Source organism: Chelonoidis abingdonii, chromosome 6, assembly GCF_003597395.2.
Source record: "Chelonoidis abingdonii isolate Lonesome George chromosome 6, CheloAbing_2.0, whole genome shotgun sequence".
In the NCBI taxonomy this organism is placed as follows: domain Eukaryota; kingdom Metazoa; phylum Chordata; order Testudines; family Testudinidae; genus Chelonoidis; species Chelonoidis abingdonii.
This window is the reverse complement of record NC_133774.1, coordinates 73,498,762-73,521,057: the sequence shown is the minus strand read 5'-3', so window position 1 is coordinate 73,521,057 and position 22,296 is coordinate 73,498,762. Positions and strand designations below refer to the sequence as shown.

Sequence of the window (22,296 nt, the reverse complement as noted above, 5' to 3'; positions counted from 1 at the left end):
AGATTTTCAGATCCTCAGTTGGGTTTTCAGATTGGCAGTTGCAAAACAATCTCCTTACTCGATAACTGAACAAATCTGATCTGGAAATCGCAGACACAAACCTGGATCCCCACAATTTAATTTGTATAAAATAATTTTTCAGATTAACATTTATCATAAGAGCAAAATCCTCCATGAAGTATAATTTAGTCACAGGTAGCTGACCAGAGATTATTTACATCTTGAACTTTTTCTAAAAAGTCAAAAAACTCAGAACCATGAAATTGTGAAAGTATCTTGCTCTATGTACCCATGTGTTCCTACGATTGTTACCTTTGTTATTCTTTCTGTTACAATCTGAAGCAACACACATTAAATTGGTGTAAGCTCTTTGGAGCAGGACCTCGCTGTATGTCTGTACAGTGCTTAACACAATAGGGTCATGATCCCGACTGTGGCCAGAGTGCTCAGCACTTTGCAGTACAGAATATGCTTATAGAAGTGCTGCTTCAATTTAGACTGCAAACAGAAATGTGAGACACATGGAATTCTAATACATGCTCACCAGACTCCACAGTATCAACATAAGCTGTCCTAAGACTAACTGTATTTAGTTCCAAAGAATGTTGCAAACAAGTCAGTACTCTATCCTCCCCTCAATATATCTATGTACTCTTATTAATTTCAAATATGCACTAAAAAACCTGAGCCCATTAAAACTGGCAAACAATATTTTTAATGCAGAAAAACAAAGAAGCACATGAACTACTACATAGACCAGTCAAAGGCAGCAAATACAGTAATTATGATTCATATTCTGTTCAGATGACATAAATATTTGAGACTAAGTATACTATACAGCCAATTAATGAGAAAAAATAAAGCCTGATCTCACAGTTGTCAAAGGCTCTGGAATGTCACTCTACATGAACACGCAAGGGTTCTTACCACAATAACATGCGTCACGGTCGATAGTGTGCTGTCTCCTGCCATCAGCGTACGAAGTAATACACCGTTAGTGCAAAATGTTAGCAGCGTCTTTGGAGAAACCCTAATTAAACAGTTATGAAACAGAGACATTCAGTTCTTTGCAGTGTTATAAATTACATATAATTTAAAATGTGCAATCTATCTTTCATATTCTTATTAAAAATTAATGGTACTAAAAAAAATAATAATATCCGGTCACTAAGAAATGACTCTTTAATGTAAGGTAAAACATGCTCTTGAACTTTCCAGCTTATACTAAAAAATATTTTCAACTGTCAGTGCTGGAAATCAGCCAGGTCACACCAGCCTGACCTGCAAGCCAGTCTTTTTTAGGCTACAGCTACACTAAAGAGTTTACAGTGGTGGAGCTACAGCGATGAAAGTGTGCTACTGTAAGTTCTCTAATGTGACTGCTCTGACGGGAGAGAGCTCTCGGGTCTGCTTAACTATCCAGCCCTGCCGACATAGCACTGTCTATACAGCGCTTACATCACTCTGAGGGGTGGCTTTTTCACACCCCTGAGTGCCATAAGTTATACTGCAGCAAATGCTAGTGTAGACATAGCCCTACAGTCTTCCATCTTGTTCTCCAGAATCTCAGCTCTCATGTCAGTAGAGCCCAAGTGATTATATTTTGAATATCTACAAAATTGTATTGTGTCGCATCTCATTTTGGTGCCTCCAATAGGCAACGCGAGGCGTGTGGGCATAGCTTGGGAGACTGCTACTACTTTCTCCCCACCAATTCAAGCCCCAGCAAATGCTTGACTAACATCTACCTCTAGCAAGGGATTTTTTTTCTTCCAGACTTCTAAAGCGTAGCCAAAAAGGGAGACACACAGGATAACAGCTGGGAATCCATTCAGCCTCTCAAAAATAAGAAAACCAGCCTAAAGGTATCTTACCTCTCCATCCCTAACCTACCTCTGTTCAGATTGACATCTATGACTGCCTCTCCAGCTTCTTCTCCTGGGTACCTCCCTGTCATCTAATGCTTAACAGGACTAAAAAAATTAACTACTTTCCCTCCCAAATGCTCCCTTTTCCTCTTGTCAATTACTGTTGGAAATTCCACTATCCTCTCAGTCTCTCTTCTATTCCCCTCGCACATTCAAGCTTCTTCTAGTATCCTGTTAGTTCCTTTAGGAGATGTTGCCCAGGAAAACACCTGCTCTTGTCCATCTCTGCCAACAAACCCTACAAAAACTACTTATTCCTATCCTCAGCTACTGCAACCTCTTCTCTGGTCTGCCAGACAGACACTCATCTTGCCCCGGCCCTCTCAGACTCTCAAAACACTCTTGCAAGTCCATTTTACTGGACATTTTCATAATCTTTAGCCCCTCTTAAAAACCCTTCACCAGCTTCCTGTGACTTTCTTCATCAAACGTACGCCTCTGTATTCACCTTCAAGGCCACCTAGCTCCTTCATTTCTCTGCTTTTGTCACCTTCTGCACTCACTTTGGCACCTCCACTCCACTGAAGCTGCATAACTAGCCAAGACCTTAGTGTCCTCCTCCCACTTGTCCCCACACCACCTTCTGAATGGCACCATATGCCTGGAAACCCCCAACCCCTACATCCTCTGTCCAACTAATCTTTTTCCCCCCACTTTAAAAAACACAAGTCTCTCAACAGTCTGATAAACCTCCTGCTGAAATGGTTAGCTAATGAACAAATTAAAATAAAAACAAACATTAACAAAATACAAAAAACAGGCAAGAGCTCAACTAATTTTTGTTTCCTCCTATTTTCTACATGTTTAAACACTATTTAGCGTGTATTACATTAAATGATTTAGGATAAGGCCCTGACTTACTAAGACTTTCAGAACTATACAAATAATGAATAAAAATAAACGTTTTTATTTTCACTAAAATGAATTGGGGTTTTGTGCTTGAGGAAAAACTTAGATCCACATTTCCTCAAATTATTATTTATTTCCAGATCAAACTAACGCTAAAGTTGTGTGTCAGCAGAGATTTCTGATTTTTGCACTTTCATAGATGTCTGATCAGATGGAACTTCTTATTTTATACTTCACACAATGTAGCTATCTGTGTTTCTTTGATCATTTATTGTTCAGCATCACAGATAAGCATGTTGCTTAAATGACATGAGATGAACAGTACCTGCCCTGAGGAACTTAAAATCTAATTTTTCTTCAAAAAGAGTTAGATGCATTCATACAACCTTTTTTTTTTCAAAAAAAAAACAAAAAACAAAAAAAAACGCCCATAATATTATTTATACCTGCTTTCTAATCGGATCTGATAGCCAATTGTCTGGCCAATCTTTTCTCTCCTTTCTGCAGCAACTCTTTCAGCCACAGCAATAGCTGCCAAACGTCTTGGCTGAGTGCAAAATATGCGACATGGAATTCCATTTTTGTAACAGTCATCAAGAAGGAATTGAGGAATCTAGAAGAAAGTGGGTTTGTTTTTTAATTTGATAGCGTTGCAACCTTTCTATCTTAGCAAACAAAATATAACTGAGAAGCACCACTGAGTAAAGCAGTTTGCACTGGCTCATTTTATAAACAAGAAATGGAGATTCAGTCTGTAAGAGCCCATTACAACTCTTTTATCATTATTCATTTTAGGGTATTTTGGGTGTTTAATACTGGTACTCAGCATGAAGGAGGCAGATCACCATAAATCACTACAGAAATAGACAAGAGGTGAGAGGTTTAGGAGTCATGGCTGTCTGCTCACGCTCTCTCTATCGTTTATTATCGAGAGAAAAGGTCAGAGCTTCTTATCCTAGATGCCAACCCCCATCACTGCAAGGCTTTGGGTGCTGAAGTTTTTGATCTTTCTTTTCTCTCCTCCTACATACTAGACTTTCTTTGGTGGCTCTGCTAAGACTACTACTCTTGTTGTTGCCAAATGAGAAACATACAGGGATCCCTCTGGAATTCATACCAGAGGGCAGAGCTGGTTCCTGATACAGGAAGAAGGCATCCAAAGCCAAAAAGAATTTTTTCTAGAGTGTTTAATAGACCATTAATGGGCTATTACTGACAAAGTCAGGGAAATAGAATAGGCATCTTTCAATCTGATTTTAGGTAGATGATGTTATTTTGGGCTCTAGCCTGTTTAAGAGAGAATTTGAAACATTTCAGATGCTGTTTTCTCAAGTTCCTTACCCAAAACAGTGAGATAAGGAGCACTGGTACACAGGCTGACCTAACAAAATTTTAACGATGTCAAACTTCTAACCAAATATATAAAAGAACACTACAATTCTCTTAAAAGGGAAACACCACCACCACAATTTTGCCATGACAACTTTTAGGAAAAGTCTCATGTAGTCATGGTAGAGTTTAAGAGAACTCCAGAGTCATTATTTAGAATAAAAAAAATATCAAATACAGAAAACAAATATTTACTGCCCTTTCTGCATCATGGCTGTCGATTACTAGATGAAGATGGTAAAATTAATTTATGCCATTGTAGGTTTTGTTTGTTTCTAATATATTTAAATAAATTATTTCTTATTGTCCGTAAACCTACTGACCACAGATTTTTCACTGATCCCTTTCTTACCGCTTGTCTGCATTTCCTAACTGTAATTTGCAGTCATTTCTATCAACTGTTCTGTATGTGTGCACATGTCAACAATTTCTTAATTGCCACTTTCACTTCCCCTCTAAATCAGGATGGGTTGGGCCATAAAGCAAAAAAAATAAAACCAAGAATTGTTGATTTTTCTGGGATAAATCCTGCTCCCATAACCTGGCATCGGAACTTCCCATGTGCAGTAAGTAAGCAGGATTTGACCCTGTGTTCTTAGGCCAGTTCTTTGTGTTAAAAACACAGCACATAATGCAGGGGCCATAAACTACAATAAAAAAAGTACAGGGTTGGAACCTGCCTGGAGACCCCACCCAAGATAACGTATACTTGAGACCATCTCTGACAGTTGTTTGTCTTAACCTGTTCTTAAAAATCTTCAATGACGAGGATTCCACAGCTTTCCTTGAAAGCATATTCCAGACCTTAACTATCCTCAGGAAGCTTTTCCTAATATCTAACCTAAACCTCCCTTGCTGCGGAGTAAGCAGATTACTTCTTGTCCTACTTTCAGTAGACCTGAATAACAATTGATCACCATTCTCTTTATAACAGCCCTTAACATATCTGAAGACTTCTTAGCTCCCCCCTCAGTCTGCTTTTCTGAAGACTTAAAAGGTGTAGGTTTTTTTAAATCTTTCCTCACAAGTCAGGTTTTCTAAACTTTTGGTCATTTTGCTGACCCTCTGTGGACCCTCACCAGTATGTCCACACCTTTCCTAAAATGTGGTACCCAAACCTGGACACAAAGAAAAGCCAACAGAGTAATATGAAGAGATCTCATTTAAATAAATAATGTTTTAGGGCTTGATTCTGACACACAGATAAAACACATATGGTTAGTCCAACAGTATAAAGAACTAATTAATCCTTTTAATTTCATTAAGCGAAAAGACATACCTGAGTAGTTTTTCCTGATCCAGTTTCTCCCACAATCAGAACAACTTTATTTTCTTTAATAATTCTGACAATTTCTTCCTGTTTTTCAAAAACTGGTAGAGATTGCCTGAAGGAATCAAATTCAGATTCCCCCCTTTTCACAGGAATCTGAGGGATGCCATTGTTAAGTCGTCCACTTGTCTTACTCATTTCTCTGTTCTCTAAGAAAAGACAGAATTAATGACATAGCATCAAAGGTGTGCCCCAAAATGTTGTAATTCAATGCAAAAACTGAACATTGTTAATACAGAGGTTTCTAAAATAAATCAAAATACCACGTTTCCATGTTAGTGCTGTAAAATATTTTAAAGTGACAAATGAACACATTCCAGAACACTGGTGGAAGTCATTCTGTTGTTTGACAAAGGTTTCTGAAAGAATAAAAAGATTAAGCTTCCCAATATCTCACGGCCAAAGTGGGGAAAGGCTACAAGTGCTGTGAAAACATCAGACTCAGCCCCACAGGGAAAGAGAACAAACCATTATATTTAAAAGCAATGCATCTAGGCATCTAAGGAGAGGCGGCAACTGACTTAAACTAGCTGACCTGTGAGGCTACCACGCTGGCCTTAAGTATCTCCTGCAGACCCATTTCTTCTGCAGTTCCTAGAGAAGTTATCATATATTAAAATAATAAATGACTAATGATTTTTTAAACTACTCCACCATGATGAACACATGCCTTCTCTGAGTTAATGTATAATCATATTGTAACCTATGTGGTTCTTATCCCACTCCTTTCCTAATGATTTGTTGGCCACATTCATTGTATCCATGTTTAAATTAGTACCAAATCCAGCAGAGTAAGTCTACTGTACAATTATAAACCCGCAGCGGACCCTAGCCACCTGACTTGGGTTCATGGTGTTAGGACTCTAGTGCTGTTTAACTGCAGTGTAGACTTCCAGGTTCAGCTGCAGCCCAGACTCTAGGACCCTGAGAGGTGGGAGGATTCCAGAGCTCAGGCTGCACTCCCAGCTGGGAATCTACACTGCAGTTAAAGACCCCAGCAAGCCCAAGTCAGTAGGTATGTACCTGCTGTGGGGTCTAATTGCAGTGTAAACATTCTTAGACATGTGTCTAATTTGGAATACGGTAAACTGATTTTGCTGAGTCTATACTTCTAGATATACAGTGTACACTGCCACATATTTAACACTAGCATATACCATAGACAAGCAAGGATCATAAAAATCTTTGGCATAAGAGGCTATTCTGCAAAAGTCTAATATTAAACTACCTAAAAAATCAAACTATTGATGTTCATCACTATTAAATAAACTAAAAATAAATTCTAGGTAGGTTTTCATGCTTCTTGCAAAACATCAATTCAAGCAGTTTTAGTATAAGTTTCCTGAGAATGTCAAATCTATCAAGAAACACCTTCACTCTATGAAAAAGTCAGAAGATGCAATTTCAGTACAAACTTGAGTCCTTTATATCTACTACTTCTTCACACAGGCTAACAGACTGAGCTGGACAGGAGCAAACAACTGGCTAAGCAGGCTGGAGAGGTAAATAGACTTACTGTTTGTACATTGCTATATCAAATCATACACACCCTTCATAAAGCACTGCCACACAGTTAATAAACAATGGCTCCCAACCACACAAAACTCTAGTCTTGTTAACCTTATTATAATACAACCTTGAGAACAAGAAGTGTGCAGTATTTAGAACCATCATAAAATCTGTAATATCAAATGAAGTAGAGTTTTCTGTGTACCAGACCAAACCTCCTATACAGAAATACAATTAAGCCCTCATAGCTGAATACCTATTCAAGTAATAATCCTGTTAAAAGGTCAGTGTTCTGGCATTAGATAATTTATCAATGTATATTTGAACTAGTTCCGTCGGTTAGTAGAGATTTAAGAAATCTGAATTGTAAACTCTTTAGTTTATGGATCAGGTCTACAACTGGAATTCAATTAATATAATACAAATATAAGCTTCCTTCTTATTTTAATAGGAAAAAGTCAATAATATAGCATGGCATGAGAAAATTAAAAGCAAGTTATTTTCTAACAGTATGAACTCACAAACTCTTATCAGATTATACTGCACATACCAGCTTCAACAGCAAACACATTTCCTCGTTCTGTTTTTGGTAGAAGTTCAGTGCGTTCTTTATTGGTCACAGGAAATCTCTGAATTAGGCTCCTAATAGCATGTTTTGTATTGGGGGTCAAACTACAGGCCATTACTGTATGTGCCAATTCTGACCCATCTTTCTTCTTTATGGTTAAATATCTATTTGCTCCTTTTCTGAAAAAAATAAAGAAATTTTTCATTTCACTAGATAGTAACTATTTTACTTATACATACAAATCTTCCGACAACTAACTCCTAAATTATATTAAGGTGATCTACAAAAAAAGTTAAGTATAATAATATATCAAATACCACAAAAAAACACAGAGTAAGAGAAGCATCCAGCACACGATTAAGAGATCCAACAGGATGCCTAAACAAAAGGTCAACCTGGTTTTAGAATTCTGACTCAAAGACCTGCTATTATCTCAGTGGCCATGATCAGGCTTTTGAACCTTGACAGTACCCGTTCAGAAGTTATTTCAAGAATCACAGAAGAAAAAAATGTTTTGCTCAAACTCAGTCTCTCAGGATGCTTCCCCAGCTGATCTATCAGCAAGTCCAGATTTTTGTGTCTTTTATATACACTGTGCTCTGTTTCCTCTTCTTCGGTGTTACCCTACAACTTTTGGACTTTGATCATCTTCTGTTTATCTCAGCATGAAAGGGGCCCTCTGTATGAAGATTTCCCCTTTTCTACTTAGAGGGCTGAAATGCAGAGCGACTTGGGGAGTAAACTTATCCCCACAATACCATCCAACCCTTTTCCTCCATTACTCTGTACAGATGCTTTCACACATTTCTAGGAGTAGGGGAGGTTCTGCTCTCGATGATATGTCCCTTACCAAGCTCCCAGATTCCATGCAGAATCTTGGTCAGGAAGCAATACAATTCAGAGTAAAATAACTCCTGGCTCTCTGCGTAAAGAGAGTTCTTTCTTTGTCAATTTCATAAATCCATAAGGTAGAGAGGGGGCAAGGCTTCCCAAACTGAACAGGCCCCAGATTCCTTCAACCAGAGAACTAGTGCTCAAAGAACCCTGCAAGGAACCTCAGTATCTCTTCCCTACTAGACCCTCCTGAATGATCTGCCCTCGGTCAAACTACAAGAAATACTGGAAATATATATATATTGCCTTTTAAAGAGATATGTGGACTTTCATTTTTAGTAATTAACACAACCAATCTCACATTAACTTACCCTTTACTTTTAGAAATCAGTCCAAGAGACTGACTCAGTCGGTGAATAAATGCTCTTTCAGTACTAGTCAAAGAAGAAGGAAATTCCATTTCTAAAAAATTTTAAAAAATTAGAAGATATAACACAACATAATTAGCATGTTACTTCTTCCCTATTTCAAATAAAATGAGAAATATTTACTTATTTCCATGCCAAAACAAGCAATCTCACCAAGAACTACTGAGCAAAGATCTCTAACCTCCAAACAAATTAGTCTCATCTACCTTCTTCCAAGAGGGGAGGCCAACCTGTAGTTCTACATTGTTAGTGGGAAGTATTTTCCTCCTCACACACATAAAACCCTTGCCACTACCTATTGTAGTGGTTCCTAGCATTTTCAGTCAACTGCAGTCATATGCCAGGCCCAGTGTAAGAGCTCAGTGGTACAAGTGCCAGGGAGTCATGTCCACCATTCAACCTTGAATATTTTGGCCAATATGGCACTTGGGCAATTAGAGGACTGGGGTGGTATAGGAGCTCATTATGTTGGGTTAGAGCTCACATAACTGATAAGGATCCAAGATCCAATAAGCATCCATGGAACCTCAAAAGAGGTTAGGGTGGCACACATGCATGAAGTACCAGCACTCAAGACATGTTCTAGCCATGAATATTATAGCTCAGACATGACATGCTGTTAGCCCCATCATCCTAAATTCACCTCAATAGCTATTCCTGTTAATACTAGAATGATTCTGTTTCCCAAACCAAGAGCCTCGCAGTGCCCTCAATGAGCTTCAGCCACCAGAATGGGGCAGCAGTATAACCTTCCGCCTCCCCATGTCCTGTCCTGTCCTCCCCCACACAAACACCCCCTGCCCAGATCACCCCCCACAACCCAATCCAAGCCCTCCCCTACCCCCCCCACCTTTTTCCTAGGTCACTCCCCCCCACCCAAGGCCTACTCTCCTCCCCCACATCCTCTGCCCAGGTCTCCCCCAACCCAACCCAATCCAATCCCTACCTTCCCCCCCACAACCCCTGTCTAGGTGTGTGATAATTATAAAGGGAAGGGTAACAACTGTATACAATTCTATAAAATCCCTCCTGGCCAGAGACACCAAAATCCTTTTACCAGTAAAGGGTTAAGAAATCAGGTAACCCAAAGGACCAATAAGGGGACAAGATACTTTAAAATGGGGGTGGGGGGCTTTTGTTTGTGCTCTTTGTTTTGGTGGTTTTCGCTCCTGGGACTAAGAGCGGACCGGATATCTATCCATGCTCTCCAAATCTTTTTGTATAAGTCTCTTATATTTCAAACTTGTAAGTAACAGCCACGCAAGGCCTGTTAGTTTAATCTTTGTTTTCTCAACTTGTAAATGCTTCTCTGCTAGAGAGAGGTTGATCCCTGTTTTGCTGTAACTTTGAAACTAAGGCTAGAGGGGGTTCCTCTGGACTCTTTGAATCGGATTACCCTGTAAAGTTATTTCCATCCTGATTTTACAGAGATAAACTTTACCTTTTCTTTTAATAAAATCCTTCTTTTAAGAACCTAATTGATTTTTTCATTGTTTTAAGATCCAAAGGTTTTGAATCTGTGTTCACCAGGACTAATTGGTGAGGGTATACTCTCAAGCCTACTCAGTGTGTAAGGACTTAGGGGTAGGAATTAGTCTCAGATCTACCCAGGAAAAGGGGGGTTAGGGACTTGAGAAATATTTGGGGGAAGGCAGAGTTCCAACTGGCTCTCCCCTAAGATTTGGGGCACGCTTGGTGGTGGCAGCTGGCTGTTACCCTAAGCTGGTAAATAAGCTTGGGGGTTTTTCATGAGGGTCCCCACATCTGCACCCTAAAAGTCAGAGTGGGGAAGGACGCCTGACAAAGGGTCCCCCCATCCTTTGCCCTTCCCCCCCACACCCTGTATAGATTACTCCCTCCCCAGACAGACGGATCTCTTTGCTCACCCAGAAGCCCCCTCGGTCCCCAGCCCCCACAGGGCCTCACGCACCGACTCCCTCCCGGGTGCCTCTACATCATCCCGGCCCGCGGTCACCTCTCTGGTCCCCGTAGCGGAACCGCTCCAGGGCGATGTTCACCGCGATCTTCACCTCCTCGTCGATGCGGATGTCCTTCAGCCCCCTGGCCCGGCCGCTGCCCGAGCCGGAGGCTGCGGCCGGGCCCCCGCCAGACAGGGCGCTGGTGGGTGGTCGGGGGGACACGCTGCTGGGCCGCGACATCTCCCTGTGGGGACGAGACCGTCGCTTCCAGCCCGGCCCCGGGGCTGCAGAGCTCCCTCTGGCAGCCGGGGCAGGCCGCGCGCGCACTTGCCTGCAGCTCAGAGGGAAAGTGAAAGGGGCGTGACCAGCCGCGATGCTATGACGTCCCTTCAGGCGGGGGCGGGGCGAAGAGGGACGCAGGAAATAGGACCGGGCGCCGCGCAGGACGCATGCGCTGGAGGTAGCCGTGTCAACCTAATCACAGCTTTAGGGGCGGCGCGCGGGCTTCTAGGCTTAGGCCCCTCTAGCTGCAGCTATGTGTCCAGGCCCCCACTCAGCCTACTGCGCGTTACCTGGCGAGCCGGGCGCTCACCTCTCTTCCGCAGGAGCTGTCTGTGGGCTGGAGCCTTCCCACGTGGGTCAGGCAGAAGCGCCTGCTGCTATTGTCTGCCCCTGTTTCTGAGGCAGGGCTCCGTGCGGGTTTGTTCTCCCCAGCAAATTGGCCTAGGGCTACAATTTCCGAAGAGCCCCACCTCTGATTTAAGGTCGTACCCCCTGCGGCCCCTAAAGGTTAGTGGGATTTACGTTCCTAGGTTGCTTTTCTCTCCCCTTCTCGTCACTTCTGCTCTCTCTCTTTGATTTAAAAGTTATAGTTTTTACAAAACCGCCAAAAATAAAGCAATTAAAAGCTGAACAAAACAACAAAGAGAAAACAATTTTACTTAAAATAAATCCAGTGCATTAATTATTTTAACCCTTCACAAATGCAGCAGCTGGAATTACTCCTAACTTTCTTCAAGAGATAGTTGCCAAGTAGCAGAAATGCAGACTCTGCTGCTAATCCTAACCACTAACTAATATTTGAAACAGGGTCTTTTCTTATTTCTAGATTGCAGAGTTTTAAAATAAAGTTTAATATAAGATTATTTAAAATGACTTAAATTACTAAAGTAACAACAAATTCGGCAAATATAAATGTTTATCAGTTTTAATAAAGTTAAATAAAAATGTTTAACCCTTTTGTTTGCTTTATAAAAGACTTGGTCCCTATTACGTTGTAAACACATTAAATTAATCTATGAATTACAGTGGGTTACTCAAAATAAAAAAAAGTAAAACAAAAAATGTGTTATGTTAACTAACTAGCTGTTTAAAATTACATCCCACAAACCAAATACACTACAAAAACACCAAAAAATCAATATGCAGAAAAAAAAGCATAAAAAATTGCAGTGCTTTATAAATAAAAGATTTTTTTTATTTATGCAATCAATCTGCCATATATAAACAGTTAAGTTGGCACTCAGCTAAAAACCACTGTCAGTTAATTTAAACTTAGCTTCTATGTGAAAGCAACTGTATTATTGCTGTGTTGTGTTATTGCTGTACATCATTTACATAACATCGCTCAACTGTTTATCTAACACACAAGTAGAAATCAACAAACAAATGGTAGCAAACAACATAAAGGCAGAAAACAACTACTCAATAACTACAAATTGGATAAACAAATTCCACCTTAGCACCAATCATAATTTGGGTAAGTGACACCACATCCTAAGTAAAACACATGTTATTCAAAACAATCTTGTCCAGTGCCTAAGTACCAACATTAAATCCTAACACTGCAATATTTAATAAATTAGTTACTGTCCATTCAGTAGATTATCTGGAAAACAGAATCCGTAAAAAAAACAACTAAATCTATGTCAACTACTCATGTATCACAAAGCAATACAACCAATAAAACAAAAAAGCTAGCTGTTCCTGTTTCCTACCCAGCAAAGCTTACCAGCAGTAAGGGTAAACTATAATATGAATGGACTGTATTGAGTAGTAACTAATTACAAAATATTTATATATAAAGGCCTCCTTTGTAATGTCAGTACTCCAAATTTCTGTTATAATTCTCATATACATAGCACTGTGGAACACACTATAATAATGCTTATCCCAGTATTTCAAAACACTCAGCCTTCTACCAATAGTAATACAAATGGTAACTGTAATTGCCCTAATAAAAATATGTTGCTATCTACAGCACCAAAATAAAAAAGCCAAACTATAACACCAAATTTGAAAAAAAAGTTGCATTTAAATATAAAGTGATGTCATATGTACACATACATACTATCCATATATATACCCATTTACACTAAAAATAGATACAGTGTATCCATATTATTCATATGTATTAATTATTTGGGAGTGCCCCCAAGCCTCAATCATAAAACTACATTCCTTAATCAAAATCCCAAGCTTAACATTCCCAGGCCTACCATAAGGGACTAATAACAATTGGAAAATAAAATCTGTCCATCAGTCATACAAGGGAATGTGAAAACTAAGAAACAGATGGGGTGTAAATGGGAAAGTAAGGTGGCCACATAACAGTGTTTAGCCCACTGGACCATCGTCAGTCTATGCATAATGCTTTCCGGGACAATGGGTAAACATCCTCCCCATAAAAACACAAAAAGTGGGGGAATATAGTAGGAAAAGACCCTGAGATATAAGACCTTGTGTGAGGGGACCTGCTCACAGAGTCTGGCAAGAACAGGGTTGATATTGCAGAAATACACATTCCTAAGAAGTGCTGGTCACAGAGTCCTCGGAGAAACACATTCCAATAGCAAGTGGTACCAGAACATCCAAGGATGGTATAAAAACATTCCCAAAGGATAACAGGAACACCCACAGCATTCCTAAAAGATAAGGTCAGGATGACAGTACATAATAGAGATGTTTTGATCAAACCAGCATGTACAAGGTGATGGGTGATAACTAACCACGTCAGGGGGCAGTGACTGACTATGTCAGGGGGCAATACTAATTTGTTCTATTGGTGTTTAAAGAAGTATCTCAGAGGGAGTATCTTTGTCTGGGCTAGGAAGGAATGGAAAGCCCTGCCGTTCACTGAGCTGATCCATTGTTATGGGCATACATGTATTAGTGGTCCGATAGAGTCTGTGGGATACTAGTACCATGCTTCATTGACAATAAACCTGGCTGGGTACCTTCATCCCTTAACGGATCTTGTGGTCATTGGGTGCTTCATTTGAGGTCTGCAATGCCAGCTGTCTGCACAGGGCTGGGGTGGCACACCAAGGGAACACACGCACATATAACCAAACATCTATCAACATCTAACCACAGCTGTTACTATGTTAAACATAGTTAGCCACAAGGTGGTGGTAGTACAACAAATGTGTATTTTTACGTAGCATGATTCTGAATCCAAATCACAAGTGAGCCAGGCCCTGAAGTCCCCCTTCCAGCAAAACTAGTGAGATTTGCTGGATTAAAGCAATTGCTGGATTAAAATAGCCACATTTAGTCCTGGTGCATAAATGCAGTGTTTTTGAGACAGACCTTCAGTTGTGACAGAAGATATACTTGATTTAACTGGGGAGGGAAGCAAAGGTAGTTTTCTCAATTCTCCCATCCTGGGGCTACTCTGCATTTTGTTATGAAAGATCAGGGTCATTAATTTCAGTGGAGTTGCATCTGTTTACACCATGGCTGAATATGGCCTATCATGTTTCTTCTAGCAGGTAACCTATTAAGTATCTATAAAGACTCATCAGTGACTGGAGAATATTGAATCACCAATTGTATGGACTTCTGACAGTTTTAATATCTGAATCCTAAGGCTTTTCTTAGTTTTTAGAGAAAAAATATTACAAGGAATATTCTGAAAATATAGTTGTGAGTAGTCGATCATGTCTGTAAATTTACAGGAAATTGTTGTTTACCATTATGTTATTAGAACCTATCTAATGTGTATACTTTTAAAGTATCACACACCTCATGGTAAGTAACTAAAAGAGGCATTGACATTTGTCTGTCCATCGACTCTATCCCATAAATATAGGTGAGAATGTATCAAGAATACCAAGACTATTGGCCTGATCACAGTGGCTCGTATTGTCCTGGCTGTAGGATGCGTACACAGGGAGCATGTTGGCACAGATCTGCTCTGAATAGTGACGATAAATTGGCACTGCAGAGTTCCAGGTTTGCTATGTCCCAGAGGTGCTATTTAGAAATTTCTCTATTTGCATATAATGTACTCGCTTTTTCTAATTCGCTCCCTTGCAAACTCTTCCTGAGATCTGAAAAATCAAACTAGAGTCTTTCCTTCCTATACATCTTCAGTGGTATTTATTTGTAGACATTTCTGTTGCACTCAGTACATATCTGAGTACCTTATAGCTATTAATTAAATTTCATATCCTCAGAATGAGGGAGTATTTTTTCCATTTTACACGCAAGGAAACTAAGGCTTAGAGGGGGCAAGTGACTTGCAAAAGGTCTATGATCAAGAACCTAGATCTTCCATCTCTTCTGTCTTAACACTACCAGCTTTTCTTCCCAAATAAAAATAAAGATTCTGCAGGCCAAATTCTGTCCTCAGTTATACCTTTGCAAACCATTGTATTTAGCTAGTTCTGTTCAGTGAGTTATAACTGTATAAGTAAGAGCATAATTTGGCCCTACATTGCAACTGGATCCTATGTTACATCTATTGATGATACACAACCTTCTTTTTCCATTGTTGTGTTGACTCTCCAGTGATATTAGATGTGAAAGTTTAATATGACTCATAATATACAAAGGGGGCAGATCTGTTGAGTAAGAAAGTATCATTTGTACGTAATCCTTTGCCAGAGTCGAAATGCATTTTAAGATTTGTGGACCAAATCCGTCCCTAGTTTATCCTCATCAATACATTTATACCAGGGATTAATCCTGGGAGTTTAAGACAGGAACTTATAAAATATCAATGAAAGAGTGAGAAGTTTGACTTGCTTGAAGGATGGTATTTAAATGTCACATTGAAAAAGAGAGACAGTGTTAGGGCACTGAACAGAAGTCACACCATAGATTTTAGACTTTTTATAGATATACTTGAAAATAAACATCTTGCAGCTAATAAATCATTCCCAAATAAGACATTGATCTGAATTAGAAGAAACAGCTTTAAGATAACACAAAAGAGGTCTGCTCAGGCCAAATTTCTAATTTGGACGCAAGCCCACCCAACCTGGCCCTTCCTAGCTGAAACTGAGCCAATAGTGCCATCTGTACCTCCTACTCCTATGTTTGGTGCAGTGGTGGCTACCTGCTGCGCTGTGTGAACTGCAAAGTGGGGTGCTTCGACTCATCAGCACACAGTGCAGCAAGGCGGCAGTGGCTGGCAGGAGGCAGTGGGGCATTTATCTGCTACTGCACCAACCCCATTGGCAGAAGAAGGAGAGCTGACCTCAGCAGATGGGATTGTTTTCCCACCCAGCCTGAATCCAATGCTTGTAGTCAGGTCCTGTCAGGTTCGGTGAGGTTGCAAGGCTCTAACACAAAAAGCCACTAAATATAGTATAATTCTGTGCTGCAAACTGCAATAAAGCCTGAATTATGGTTTTCATGTGAAACTGTACAAGCAGCAAAGAGTCCTGTGGCACCTTATAGACTAACAGACATATTGGAGCATGAGCTTTTGTGGGTGAATACCCACTTTGTCAGATGCATGTCATGCATGCATATGAAACTGGTTGCTTTTCCAGGTGGAGTGCAGTTAACTAGTTGGTTCAAATGTACAATGAAACTCTTCGAGATGGCAAAGTAACAAGTCAACTCCAGTGCTAAGAGCAGGGAACTTAGGGCTAGGGTTTGCAACCCTTTCTCATGTTTGTGAGAACTTACACAAGTAGTCCCACTAAAGTCAGTAGGTGCTCACTATCAGGAGGAATGGCATCTTATCCTCTGTCAGGTGAGAGGATATAGATTTTATAGGGTTAGGCTAACCATTAGGGCAGACTCAGTCACCCTGTCATTCTAATTTGTTCAAAACTAGAGATAGACACATTTATTTTGACTAATAATAAACCCACTGAAACATTGTAAGTTTAAAAATGCATGTCTCAGACTCAAGGTGATTGATTATGCTTTCCATTAGGAAGAGTAAATACATAAAAAGAACAGGGTGAAACATTCATTAAAGACACAAGTGAAAAATTAGCCAGTGAGCACCGTGACAAAGAGAGACCATTAAAAAAAGGGGCAGGGGGAGGAGTTGAGAAAAATTCTAATCAAAATATAAATTATATATAGACATACTATATATATGCCATCCACTTGTTTCTGAGGGGTTGTTGTTCTTTCTCAAATATATAGATTAGGCCTCTTATCAGCTAGAAGAAGCTCATCTCCTCACAGGTATTTGCCAGAGAATGTCTAGGGGATATTTATATAAATGTAGGAAGTGCTATACAGCATTAGACTAATAGTCCATCCTGTCTGGCATTCTGTCTCCAACGGTGACCAAAACCAGATGCTTAACAGGAAGGTATAAGAAATAGAACATCCTGGACAACTCATAGGCAACATATTTTCCTAACCCCAGAAATTAGTGTTTCTCTTATGCTCTGAAGCATGATGATTTATATCCCTCATACATTCTAATTCTGGCTTATAAATTTTCTCATTATTCCAAAGCCAATGAGTGCCTAAGTCTCTTTTAAAAAAGGGACTTTTGAAATTACTACTTCCTTGTTTTAATTGCCAGTCTGTAAAATTAATTAATGTTTGTGAGGTGCTTAGACATGAGCTGTTAAAGTTCATTGACAGTCTGCAGGTAAAGTGGTAAGTGGATCAATGAAAGCCACTCCTTTTCCCTTCCTGCTTGTTCCCTGTGAGTGGATAAATGGAAAGAAGACTTGGTGCTCTCTGAAGCAGGAATAGAGGAAAAGTCAGTAGAGAACATGTAAAAGAGAAAGAAAGCAGAGAATAGGCAGGAAAGATAAGTAAATGGACAGAACAAAGGAAAAACCATGCACACTGTGTCAAGACATGGTGTGAGGAATCATCGGGGGTAGGCAGCAACCACCAATACATCCCAAAGTGGGCTCCAACAACAGCAACAAGGTGAGAAGCACTGGTCTATAACATTTCGTGCACTACAGCAACAGAAGCCTATTTTTCATCTGCTGTTAAACATCTCCCATGATGATTTCACATTATCTATATTCTCCTGAGAATGTCAAAGTATATATCTCACTTTAAGAGAATCATTAATAAACAAACTACTACTAACAATTTAGTTACAGGTTTGCTTTGATGCCTGAAATAAAAGTAGATAATGGCCCTGTGTCATCATGTCAGGTATATAATCAAGCAACTCAGAAAATAGATGTTGTTTTTCTCTTGTAATTAGTTGATGATATAGGTCAATAGTCTGATCATCAAATCTTCCTATCATTATATTTCTAAAGAGACTAACATTATGGAACTGCTCTGTCTCTGGATGGACAATTCCTGTAACTTTAACCATAAAATCTTAAAAATAAAACTACCCTAAAAGGCTTTAAAAATTTGGCAATGAGCTCTGACATGATACAACTTACATTTGCAATAGCATTAGTTTTACTTTTCCAAGCACATTTTATTTTAAAAGGGGGACGGGGTTGGAAATGGGGCATTGTTTCTTACAACGAGACAATTTGTGGAATAGGGTACTATTCGAGAGAAGTAAACAGGTCCAAAAGGGGGAGCATGATGTATAAAATGGAAAAAACTGACAAATAAGATAGTGTGTTTCAGAAAAGGTAGAAATGTGAATATGGAGTTGTTGGAACATCAACATAAAACAATGTTAGGAAGTAAGGAGAGCTTTGCTTCTTCATACTAGTTCTTATAACGAAAATGCTGGGCATTCCAATATTATGAGGATGAGGATTGTGTAGGTACCTAGTCAGAAGGGAACATTCAAAGAAATTGAAAAGCAACAAATTTAAAAGTGATAAAGGGAAATAATTTGTATGCAAAGCATATATTACTCTGTGGGACCCATTGCCACAATATGCCAAAGCCAAGCACTAAGTACAATTTTTAAAAAATATTAGGTATCAGTGGGACTAGGCACCTAAATACCTTTAAAAATCTGTATCTAAGTCACTTCTGAACATGGTACTAAGGACTTGTCAGTGTGAGTCAAATGAGGTGAATGTACAGTGCACTTGCCTGCCACACACTAACTGGCAAGGACCAGTACCTCAAATAGTAGTTTGTCAAAGCACACTACAGAACTTCTGGTGCATGGTAGCAGAATCCACAAGGCCAGTTAGTGAGTTGCAGGCTAGTGTGCTATAGACATATACCCCAGATTGCCGTGTGCTAACTAATCATGTAGACAAGCCCTCAGGCTCCCTAAGTCACTCATGTTACTTTGAACATTTTATCCAGAGAGATTAAGGGCCAAATTTTTAAAGATATTGAAGGCACCATGGGAGTTAGGTGCCTGTGACAAAGTAACTCACCAGCTTAGGCACCCCCCTCACAGCTAGGTGTTGTATTGCTGTAGTTTTTTCCAGTGTAGTTCTGCCAAATGGCTGTTTGTGATATTCCACTCCATATGCTTTATGAAAATATGCTTATAAATGTGAATATGTTGTAACTGGAATATGCTTTATGCAAAAAGTCACTTGTAAGGTGTCATTACAAAGCTTATAATCTACTCAGTGTGTTCATCCTATTTATTTGCATGTATTATTTCTATATCTGGAGTTAGGAGAATAAAACATATTAAGTGGAAGCCATTAAGGGTGCTTCAGAATCAATGACCTGTAAATGACTCTGTTTACTTGCAAACCTTCCTATGTATGTGGGCCAGCCCAAGAAGAATGGAGTCTGGGGTCTCACAGGACATGTGACCATGTCACCTGGTACTGGAATCCATCTTAAACCTGGTACTTTTCCATTTAGAAGGAGGGGTGGGGACCCAGCGAGAAAACAGATTCCCACCTTGTGCAAAAGCTATAAAAGCTGGTGGAGTATGACTAAGGGGCAGCCAGTCATGGGAGAGCCCCTGCTTACCACCTGAGATGTCTGCTGGAACTAAGAAGGACTGTACCGGGGAAAGGATTGGGCCCAGACTAGAAAGGAGTCTAGTCTGTAAAAGAAGCTTATTGGACTATCTCTGAGGGTGAGATATTACCTGTAATCAGTGTCTTAATGTATTAGGCTTAGACTTGCGTGTTTTTGCTTTATTTTGCTTGGTGACTTACTTTGTTCTGTCTGTTATTACTTGAAACCACTTAAATCCTACTTTTTATACTCAATAAAATCACTTTTGTTTATTAATAGAGCCAGAGTAAATGATTAATACCTAGGGGAGCATATCTCTCTAGCAGTGTTATAGAGGGCGGACAATTTATGAGTTTACCCTGTATAAGCTATATATAGAGTAAAACGGATTTATTTGGGTTTTGGATCCCACTGGGAACTAGGTGTCTGAGTGCTGGAGAGGTAACTTGCTGAACTGTTTTTGGTTAAAGTCTGCAGCTTTGGGGGCATGGCCTGGACTCTGGATCTGTGTTGCAGCAGGCTAGCGTGTCTGGCTCAACAAGACATGGTTCAGGAGTCCAGGCTGGCAGGGCAAATGGGCTCAGAGGTAATTTCAGCACATAAGGTGACAGTCACAAGGGCATCTCTGTGACCGAACCCATCACACTGTCCAGGTCCACTCTTGATCCCCTTTGCCTTGTGTTTCACCCACTTTAGGGTAATTCAGAGTCCAGTCTAAAAGACAGGAAAAACCTAAAGTCTAGTAGCCTGTGCCAGACCCTCAGCCTCTGTCTGCGGTATGTCATTTTTGACCGCTTTCAGTCTGGAACTCTACCCTTCTCCTGTTGGTCTGGAGAAGAGTTAGGGGAACCCAGGCCTGCAGTCTTCTCTGGGTTCCAGCCCACGGACCCTGTTTTAGATAGGTAAGGATTGTTCCTTCAATCGCATACTGCTTCTTTGTGCTGCTCTGATCTTTCCTTGCTTGTCAGCACCATCTCCGGATCTGAACACCATTATTCCCACTATGGATTTGTGGCTCCATGCAGCTTCTTTCCAGGTAGCTATTGAGAAGCCTCCTCAGTCAGTCCTAACCTCTCCAGCAGTAGCTGACCTGGATTTCAAACAGTCCTGCTGGTCTTCCCAGTACTTTTCCTGGAACTAGACTTAGTGATAAATGGCCACATACATCAAAAAATCACACAATGTTCAGGTTACTTCCAGTCCAAAGAGACCAGTCACTTACCTCATATCAATTGGTACCCTAGATCTTACAACAAAGACAATGCCTGTAATACACTATATAAAGGTTTATTAACTAGGAAGAAGAAAGAAGAGAGTTATTTACAGGCTAAAGCAAGCAAACATATAAACACATATGAGTTATCATCTAAATCCTAAAAGTGAAAGAGTTGTAATGATCTGTCAATTCAAAGTGTCTTCAGACCAGAACCAGGGTAACCTCTGGGAATCTTTCCCTCAGTTTAGAGTCTCTGTCACAGTTTAAACAGCAAAGAGATGGAAAATTTTCCTGTAACTTCATTTTATTTCCTTCATTCAGCTTCCAAATCCACAGGAATACAGGTAGCACCACCCAGCCCCTCTCCAACCACAGCCCATGGTGTGGGCTCTGCTCCCGGCTCTGACCCCAGCCTTGGCCACGTTACCCCTGTCCATGCCCCCCAACCCAGGAGACGCAACCCCGCTCCTGGCCTTGGCTCACAGGAGGAGTAGGGGAGACAGTGGTAAGGGGAGGCACTATCCTGAAAAGTTTGGGGACCACTGGTCTAAACACTAAATACATTCTTATAAGACTAATACCTATTTTGAGCAAAACTAAACATACAGGTGAACTGGTCTGGTCTCCAGCTATGAGTTTGCCAGTTCTTAGCAAATGCCTTCAGTCTGGGCAAGAGCTGGCATCTAGTGTGCTAGCATCACAGTTCAGGAAGTTTCTCATTCAGTCTCCTTAAGGCAGGAGTCCCTCAGCGCTCCTCTATGGACCTGGACTTGTAACTTGGGTCAGCTATAAGGCCTCAGTTCTCTGCTCCTTCATCTGGCTCATTTCCTCTCAATTGGTGCCAAATTCAGAGGGTTCAGTAGGCCATCCTTCCCTTACAGGTGTGTTTCTCTCCTAGTAGCTAGTCGAGACAGGTCCAGCCATCTTCCAGGACGGGTCCATTTGAACTGGGCTTCTACTTTCTGAAGGCTCCTTCTCCAAGATTGGCATGCCTTGTGGGTGCAGAGAAATGGGATTGCTTGTATAAAATAAAGCTGTTGTTTAACCACTTCTTACCTGGTTCAGGGTTTGTACACCTTGTCATTGTGCCTAAATACCTTTAAAAATCTGGCCCTAGGTGACTACTTTCCCATGGTCATGTAGGAAGTCTGTCATGGAGTCAAAAACCGAACACAACTCTCCTCAGTCCCAATCCACTATCATAACCACAGGATCATGTAGCAGCAAATTTTAAGCGTGTGGGTG

General features: G+C 40.3%; 2 protein-coding genes across 5 annotated transcripts in view; one reads left to right on the top strand and one right to left on the bottom strand.

Annotated features, from left to right (window-relative positions):
• YTHDC2 (YTH N6-methyladenosine RNA binding protein C2) overlaps positions 1-11,096 on the bottom strand; it is a 45,255-nt gene extending 34,159 nt beyond the window's left edge. For 2 of the 4 annotated variants that reach the window (XM_032783734.2, XM_032783735.2), the window contains exons 1-6: positions 10,811-11,096; positions 8,779-8,869; positions 7,556-7,752; positions 5,446-5,645; positions 3,224-3,390; positions 928-1,030 (exon numbers count right to left, since the gene is read on the bottom strand). In XM_032783734.2, the coding sequence (XP_032639625.1) occupies positions 928-1,030; positions 3,224-3,390; positions 5,446-5,645; positions 7,556-7,752; positions 8,779-8,869; positions 10,811-10,994 (942 nt within the window). In that variant the 5' untranslated portion in view covers positions 10,995-11,096. Of the gene's footprint in view, positions 1-927; positions 1,031-3,223; positions 3,391-5,445; positions 5,646-7,555; positions 7,753-8,778; positions 8,870-10,721 lie in introns of all 4 variants that reach the window. The other 2 variants (XM_032783738.2, XM_032783737.2) reach the window with 2 other exon arrangements.
• A 76-nt stretch (positions 11,097-11,172) lies between these two features.
• The window catches only part of MCC (MCC regulator of Wnt signaling pathway), a 381,812-nt gene continuing 370,688 nt past the window's right edge, over positions 11,173-22,296 (top strand). The window contains exon 1 of the mRNA XM_075067156.1: positions 11,173-11,543. The gene's annotated coding sequence lies outside the window, so the exon portion shown is untranslated. The remainder of the gene's footprint in view (positions 11,544-22,296) is intronic.